The sequence below is a fragment of the Akebia trifoliata genome, chromosome 9 (assembly GCF_017979445.1).
Source record: "Akebia trifoliata isolate Shusen 1 chromosome 9, ASM1797944v1, whole genome shotgun sequence".
NCBI classification, from domain to species: domain Eukaryota; kingdom Viridiplantae; phylum Streptophyta; class Magnoliopsida; order Ranunculales; family Lardizabalaceae; genus Akebia; species Akebia trifoliata.
This window is the reverse complement of record NC_141383.1, coordinates 17,097,816-17,106,848: the sequence shown is the minus strand read 5'-3', so window position 1 is coordinate 17,106,848 and position 9,033 is coordinate 17,097,816. Positions and strand designations below refer to the sequence as shown.

Below are 9,033 nucleotides of genomic sequence, written 5' to 3'. Positions count from 1 at the left end.
ATCTCTATGGTGAGGAGATCCTCATCACCAAAAATCAGCCCATTCCAAAACTTCTAACCCCATCAAAAATGATTTACAAAAAATGGACGGTCCACGGTTTTTCAACTTGTAAACATGGGACTAGGAGTTTTGGAATTGGCTGATTTTTGGTGAGGATGATCTCCTCACCGTAGAGATCATCCTCACAAAAAATCAGCCCATTCCTAGACTTCTAACCCATGTAGGACAAAAATGATTGGCTAAAATGTTGGTCAAAATGTTTGGTGCTGAACAGGACCCATATATATATATATATATATATATATAAGAGAATCGTGTATCCCGAGAAATGTAGATCTACTATTCTCAAACTTGTCACATAAGAAATCAATTGAATTTGCCACGTAAGATAATTCGATTATCACAACTCAAAAAATAAATAGAAAATGGTTAGTAACTAGAAGGTGAACATGAGTTTTGGACCTGAGTCACGGTATCAACCAATATTATTTGATTCATCGGTTCACTCAATTCAAATTTGGCCTCGTAGTTCGGTACCATGGGAATGGGTAGGCATATATAACTGTTCTAAGCTCAGTACTTCAGTTCACTTACGCACATATAATTCAAGAATGCAAGTTACAAATACAACTATTTTATTTATTTAATCCAATGACAATTTAATAAATTGAAGTGGTTAGGTTGCAAATTGGTCAATGTGGGTTTGATGAATTCAAGAATGCAAGTTACAAATACAACTATTTTATTTATTTAATCCAATGACAATTTAATAAATTGAAATGGTTAGGTTGCAAATTGGTCAATGTGGGTTTGGTGAATTCGTTGAACCCAGTGTGAATCATATGCCAAATTGATTCACTTTGTACCAGTTTGCATTGTGGTCTGGTAGGTATCAATACTCAGAGTTTAACCAACTTCACAAGTTGGCACTTTCAATTGGCTCGCATTTGGTAAAATGTATTGTTACATTTTATATTTTTCTCTTTTGTCATAAAAATACGTCTTGTCAAATCTATTTTTTTTACTTTTTGTGGAAAGCAAGCTAGATTGGTTTTGAACCCAAGTGATGGCATTAACACTCAAATGTTAAAACCTTGATCAACTTACCAGAATGGCACCAACAATTAGCTTGTATTCAAGACTTAGAACCATAGCTCAATTGGTTTGACAAATTGCAAAACAACTTAGAGGTCGTGAGTTCAAGATGTACTTACCCATTACATAAATAAATAAATAAATTAATTAATTAATTAATTAAAAGAAATTGCTAGTATTTTCTCAAATGTGTTTGTTACAACATGATGGAAATGTTTTGCCCAGAACCCTCATAGCAAACCCCTCCTACCACACGGGATTACCACATTGGCAATCTAACACTACATTCTAGATGTTATGGAAAAAGTTGAATTAAGAACAAAACTTGTGAAATTTACCTTGCTTTTTAAATTTTTTTAAGCAATTAGTGATTACAAATTAGTAGGTGAAGGTTGGATTTTAACCAAGATCGTGGTTTTAGTATACTTTAACCCAGTCGTGTTATGCTCACAGACTTCTTAATGATTGTCACGTCAAGGATAGTTTTGTAACTAATAAGGTACTTTTGTAAATTAGGAACACATTCAATACACATGGGTTTGTGTGATTGATTGATCTAGAATTTCTCTGAGATATCTCAACAAAATTTTGTGAGGAATTTTATTCTATTTTAACCTATCTAGCTAATTCATAAGAGTGATTCTTTTTTTACTAATGATTTTTGGGCTCAACCTGACAGTTGGACTTAAAAATTCATTGACATGTCATGCATAATGAATCGTAGATTCTTCCGGTTGAAATACAAAATGTACTCTCGAGATTCACAATTGTAGATGATACGTCGATTATGTATCCCAAGGGAAAGAATGTACTCTTCTTTACCCATGTCGCGTCAGTTATAAGTCCCCTGTCAGGTTGAGTTGAAAAATCAGCACTTTTTTTTTCATAGTAAATACACTCTCCATGGCATGCCACGTCAAGTAAGTGAGGGTAGTTTTGTAACAAATAATTAAGGATTCAATTCGATAAATGAGGGAAAATGTGATTGGTGGATGTCGGATTTTTGTGATTTCTGTGAGCAAATGTTTTTTCAATTTCACAGCTTCAAAAGTGGGAGGGTGCAAAATGGAGAAGTTTCTTAATTTAAAGTGGAATATTCTTTTTTGTTTTTGTGGAGGAGATAGAATATGACTTTTTTATTTTTTTATGAAAGGTCAACAGAGGTTAAGGCAGAGACCCAGATGAGCATAAGAAAGTAAGAGCATAGAACAATCTCCACAAAGACGACAAGGTCTTACAACTGAGATAGAATATGATGAGAAGAGAAGTGATGTCATCAGCGGTTCTTCTAGCTTCACTTTTCTATTTCTTCTTTATTGTTCAAGTTGAAGTTGAAGCAAGAAGAAGCCTTCTTCAAGATTGTTCTCCATCTGCCTGTGGAGAAATCCAAAATATCAGCTACCCGTTTCGCTTAAAGAGTGATCCCTCAAACTGTGGCGATTCTGGATACGAGCTCTCTTGTGATAATAATAACATGACCATATTACAACTTTATTCGAGGAGATATTATGTAAAATCGATTTCATATGACTACCCCCGAAGCACAATCCGTGTGGTCGATATAAACGTGTTAAGCAGCAATTGCAGTCTTCCATACCGATCTCTGAAGTTGAATCAAATCTTTTCAGGTTTTAAGCCGTATTATGCCAAGACGTATCAATTCCCGTATGAAACCTTAGCTACTTGTCTTGCTACTTTCGTGAATTGTTCGAAATCCGTGGACCATGAAACATGAGTGGGAACACATCCAATGTCTATGTTCTCTACGGTGACCAAGTAATCTCCGATCTTGAAGGTTCATGTAGCTTTATTACTACAATTCCTATAGACTGCCAGGAGTACTACTACTACATGGCGAATTCTTCACTACTGTATCTGAATATTCACGAATTATTACTGAAGGGGTTCCAAGTATACGTGATGGGTCCGTCAGCGTACAATCGTCTATTTTATGAACGAGTCACTTTGGACTTTTGTTCTTCTCTATTCTCCAATGATACATCATCTTACTTTCGGTGCTTAGGTAATTATCTACTCACTTACCTTTTTAATTTTCTATCACTTTATGGGTGAAAAAATTTGACCAAAATATAAAATCTAGATAAATTTGAATAGAGAAATTGGATTCTTATAGATATATATTGCCCAAAGAGTTTCTTCATTTCTACCTTCGATCCAAACCCTACCACTAGCCTCTTGTTTACTCAATGATATGCGTTAAGCCCATGGCTTGTTGGATAGTAAATATTAACTCAACAAAGGTTTAATATTATATACATATACATATATATATATATATATAATATATATATATATATATATATATATATATATATATATATATATATATATATATATATATATATATATATAGGGTCCCTATCCGTGGCCAACAGTTTGGCAAACATTTTGGCAAACACTTTTTCAAAACATGGGTTAGAGGTCTTGGAATGGGCTGATTTTTGGTGAGGATGATCTCTACGGTGAGGAGATCATCCTCACCAAAAATCAGCTCATTCCAAAACTTCTAGCCCCATTTTACAAGTTGAAAAATCATGAACCGTCCATTTTTTGTAAACCATTTTTGATGAGGTTAGAAGTTTTGGAATGGGCTGATTTTTGGTGATGATGATCTCCTCACCATAGAGATCATCCTCACCAAAAATCAACCCATTCCAAGACTTCTAACCCATGCTTTGAAAAATGTGTTTGCCAAAATGTTTGCCAAACTGTTGGCCATTGAACGCTACTCATATATATATATATATATATATATATATATGGGAAATGTTCAGCAACAAACATTTTGACAAACATTTTGGCAAAACATTTTTCAAAACATGGGTTAGAGGTTTTGGAATGGGCTGATTTTTGGTGAGGATGATCTCTACGGTGAGGAGATCATCATCACCAAAAATCAGCCCATTCCAAAACTTCTAACCCCATCAAAAATGGTTTACAAGAAATGGACGGTCCACGATTTTTCAACTTATAAATTGGGGTTAGAAGTTTTGGAATGGGCTGATTTTTGGTGAGGATGATCTCCTCACCGTAGAGATCATCCTCACCAAAAATCAGCCCATTCCAAAACCTCTAACCCATGTTTTGAAAAATGTTTTGCCAAAATGTTTGTCAAAATGTTTGTTGCTGAAAGGGACCCTATATATATATATATATATATATATAGGGAAATGTTCAGCACCCTAAGTTTTACCACACACTTTAACAAACGTTTTTTGTCTTACATGGATTAGAAGTTTTGGAATGGGCTGATTTTTGGTGAGGATGATCTCTATGATTAGAAGATCATCCTCCCCAAAAATCAGCCCATTCCGAAATGTTTAGCCCCATGTTTACAAGTTGAAAAATCGTGGACCGTCAATTTTTTGTAAATCATTTTTTATGGGGTTAGAAGTTTTGGAATGAGCTGATTTTTGGTGAGGATGATCTCCTCACCATAGAGATCATCCTCACCAAAAATCAGCTCATTCCGAAACTTCTAACCCATGTAGGACAAAACGCGTTTGTTAAAGTGTGTGGTAAAACTTAGGGTGCCGAACGGGACCCATATATATATATATATATATATATAGGGGGGCGTTCAATGGCAAACTTTTTGGCAAAATATTTTTCAAAACATGGGTTAGAGGTTTTGGAATGGGCTGATTTTTGGTGAGGCTGATCTCTACGGTGAGGAGATCATCATTACCAAAAATCAGCCCATTCCAAAACTTCTAACCCCATCAAAAACAGTTTACAAAAAATGGACGGTCCACGAGTTTGCAGCTTGTAAACATGAGTTAGAAGTTTTGGAATGGGCTGATTTTTGGTGAGGATGATCTCCTCACCGTAGAGATCATCCTCGCCAAAAATCAGCCCATTCCAAAACTTCTAACTCATGTTTTGAAAAATGTTTTGCCAAAAAGTTGGCCATTGAACGCTACCCATATATATATATACATATATGGTCAAGTCGCCCTTTTTTTTTTTTTTTTTTATTCCCCAATCATATATATGTGGACCCAAATAGACATATCCCAAATAGTTACTTATATCATAAGCTCGATATTCCATTAAAGTGCAGGTGCAGCACAGCCCACCCAAAATGCTATGAATTATGCAAAATGTTTATAGCTTAAGTGGGGCCCACCTTCTTTAAATTGATTGTACCTTAATTTATATTTATCGGATTAATTAATGTGGGATGTCTTCGATCAGTTCTAATTGGAGTTCGCGGTAAATGAGGGAATTTGAAGGTTGAAAAAGAGAACAAGGCAAAAAAGAGGTAGAAGATATTGATAGGTTTTGGAAAAATAAAATTAAGTTTTCTAATTTTCGATTGAAGACGAGGGCAGAGGAGGAGCCAGGATTTTTTTTAATTTATTTCTAAATTAGTCTAATGAGAGTAGGCCCAGTCATGAGGCAATATCATCTTCAAACAATTGAGGGGGAGGGGAAAGGGAGCAAAAATTGGAGGTAGGGGCAATAGGGTATGTAATGTTTCCAAGTACTGTTAGGTGACTTATTGGTGCAGCACAGCTTAATGTTTCCAAGGATGTAATTGCTGGTATACCCCTAGGCATCCTACACTTTTTTTTTTAATTAAATCACATATTTTCAAGACTAGTCACATTATTGTCAGGGTGTTTTTCGACCCCAAACATACGATTAATTTTATATACATGTTAACGTCCTATTTGAAATTGCTTTTGCATCTTTCTAATCTATATATTTGGTTTCTTATTTTCTATTTTGCAGATATTCTATTTCTTTTTCCTTCCGTAGCGCTATTATATATAGGTACGATTTCCAATTCCTAGCTCAATACCTCTAAACAAAAGTTCTGATTATTACTTCTAGAGTTAAAGCATTTCCTCTCTCTCCACACTCTGCAGGATTGGTGTTCCTACAAAGAATTATCCTAGCAGTAATTATATTCATGTTCATAATACACATCTTCCGAAAGAAACATACAACTTTGGATACTATAGAGAAGTTTCTTCGTAATCAGCACCACCTCATACCCAAACGGTATTCTTTCACTGATATCATTGGAATGACTAACCACTTCAGAGAAAAACTTGGTCAAGGAGGTTTTGGATCTGTATACAAAGGGCAACTCCCTGGTGGTTTGATAGCCATAAAGATGTTGGGAAATTCCAATTGCAATGGGGAAGATTTTATTAATGAAGTGGCTACCATCGGTAGAATCCACCATGTTCATGTGGTAAAGCTGATTGGATTCTGTTCAGAAGGTTCAAAGAGAGCTCTAGTATATGAGTACATGCCTCATGGATCACTTGATAAATATATCTTCTCAAAGGAAGCAAGACGTCACTTTTTAAGCTGGGAAAAACTCCACGATATTGCTGTGGGCACAGCTAAGGGGATTGAATACCTACACCGGGGATGTGACATGTGCATTTTACATTTCGACATCAAGCCTCACAACATCCTCTTAGATCACAATTTCAACCCAAAAATCTCGGACTTCGGCCTTTCGAAACTGTACCCTAAGGAATATGACTTTGTTTCTGTCAGTACTACCAGAGGGACAATAGGATATATAGCTCCTGAATTGATATCGAGAAACTTTGGGGTTGTGTCAGATAAATCGGATGTATATAGTTTTGGAATGTTATTGATTGAAATGGCTGGAGGAAGAAAAAATGTTGATGTACGAGTAGATAATTTGAGTGAAATTTACTTCCCATCATGGGTTTACGATCAACTCCATCAAGGCAGAGATCTATGTATTGAGAATGCAACGGAGATCGAGACGAAAATTGCAAGAAAGCTATGCATGGTGGGGCTCTGGTGCATTCAAATGAAGCCAGTGGATCGTCCTTCTATGACTAAAGTGATAGAGATGCTAGAGGAAAACGTTGATAATTTGCAAATGCCCCCCAAGCCTGTCTTATCTTCTCCTAGACAGAGATCCATGAATGCCTCTCACTCAGATTCAACTTCGACAGAACTGTCTATCATAGAACTGGAATGATATATGCATATAGATATGAGATTTTAGCACTACCTAGTCTTACAAGGTGCTGTAATATGAAATTTTAGCGTTACTTTTGAATGAAAAGGTTCTGTAATAAACATTCCAATGGACGATAATTCAAAAGGGTTTCCTAGAAAAATGGATACTAAGGTAATTTTTCTTGATCATTAAGAACCCTATATTCTTCCTCCATCTCAGCCTCTGGTTGGACTAGAAAAGTCTTAATTATAATATAATCTACATATTGGGGCTGGTAGAGGACCAATGGTCATGTAGTCAGCTAGTAGAAAAATGGCCCGTTTATTTATTTTTTTATTTTAATTTCTCAGCAAAAGTTTACCTTAATTTTTTTTTTTCCCCTATAAATACACCAACCCAAAGGGAGGAATGACATTTAAAAACAATTCTTTTGTCCATAACAGTGTCATGTCCCAATAATGACTTATTGTAGCTATTTTATAAGAACAGGGTACAGTTATCGATCCTTAATCATGAGTCAATTCTTTAATAGTGTGATTTTGGCGACCCCAATTTTAGAGACCCCGAATTCCCATTGGTCCACGTGGCATAGAGAATGTAACAAAATTTCTCCCACACAATGGTATTTTGTTCTTCCAAACATAACCTCAAACATTAATACCAATTTAAGCAACCCATTAGGTTACAAGATCTAGGATTCTAAACATGTTAAATCCATTACTATTTTACAATATCCTAAATGTGTTAAATTGGTTACTATTTTACAAAATCACGTTTCTTTTTTCAAACAATTAATATTAAAATTAACATTAATTCTAAAAAAAATAGTGGTTTCTTCCATTCTTAAGAAGAGAGCTGTTATTGGCAGCCCAATTAGAAGAGAGTTGTTATTTGTCATTCACAATCTTCTTAATCTCGATCGATCGAAGGTGATCTTGCATCCTTTAAAAAGGTAGATTTTGCTCGACATATCCATAATTTGCAATGTTAAATGTTGGACCAAATTAATTTTTATTTGTAATAAATTATTAGGAGACTGGTATAAAGGTTAGTAGGATCTTTATTAGTAAGGATAGTACTAATATGAAGCATAGTTTTAAAAACTTGGTTTGTATAATTTAATTACAATGATTTTTTTTTTAATTTAAATATTTATTATCTAGATAAAATATGAGTTAATGATTAAACATCTTCTAATCTACCTTATTTTATATTTTAAAAAAAATTATAATTATTTTCATATAAATACATATTAACAAATAATTGTAAAACGAGGTAAAAAACTCAAAATTTAAAAATAGTTAACTTTCTTAATATCTCATGTTGCCATACGAAGATTGATTCACCTATGCCATTGCTTTTGTTTGATTTATTTTGATCCTCTTTGATTAATGTTGTTAGAATCAATGGTAGTTAATAAAATGTTTATGTAGTAATATGTAATGTAGTAATATGTAAGTGATGGGTGCCACAAATTTCTTAAAATACAACAAAATCATGTTTTTGACTTATACATGAAAATATTTTTCTAAATATTTCTGACGCAACAAAAAAGATTTGAAGTCCAAGATTATGATTTTATTAGTAACCATTATAATTCTTCTAAAGGTTACAAGGAGAAGCAGTTAGATTCTAATGATAAAGATTTTTGTGAAATAGAAGAAGAATTTTGTACTACATATGATTTAGGAAAAATATTGAATGATAGTGAATCTCCGTTTGTTGGAATGACATTTGATAGTGTAGTCGAGGGATATGATTATTATAATGGATATGCAAGAATGATCGGTTTTAGTGTGAGGAAACGAATGACAAATAAGCGTCAATTTGTTCCCAAAAAAACCCGTATCTAAACATTATGTTGTTCAGCTGAAGACTCCTACCACAAGGTCATAACTCGAGAAAAAATAAGAGATTTCAGAGCCCAGCAGTATTTTTAGATTACCTAAATCTTG

General features: G+C 34.2%; 1 protein-coding gene across 1 annotated transcript; it reads left to right on the top strand.

Annotated features, from left to right (window-relative positions):
* Positions 1-2,209: 2,209 nt before the first annotated feature.
* Positions 2,210-7,289, top strand: LOC147394436 (rust resistance kinase Lr10-like). The gene is made up of 3 exons (XM_086454721.1): positions 2,210-3,118; positions 5,854-5,895; positions 5,991-7,289. Exons 1-3 carry the CDS (start codon positions 2,827-2,829, stop codon positions 7,094-7,096), a joined length of 1,440 nt encoding a protein of 479 aa, XP_086310847.1. The 5' UTR covers positions 2,210-2,826; the 3' UTR covers positions 7,097-7,289.
* The last annotated feature ends 1,744 nt before the right edge of the window (positions 7,290-9,033 follow it).

What these genes read in the sequence shown, in the direction of transcription:
- LOC147394436 (XM_086454721.1), top strand. Translation starts at nt 2,827, where the DNA reads ATGAGTGGGAACACATCCAATGTCTATGTTCTCTACGGTGACCAAGTA. An exon ending in ATCTTACTTTCGGTGCTTAG is followed by an intron (nt 3,119 to 5,853) that starts GTAATTATCTAC and finishes TCTATTTTGCAG; the next exon opens with ATATTCTATTTCTTTTTCCT. An exon ending in CGTAGCGCTATTATATATAG is followed by an intron (nt 5,896 to 5,990) that starts GTACGATTTCCA and finishes CACACTCTGCAG; the next exon opens with GATTGGTGTTCCTACAAAGA.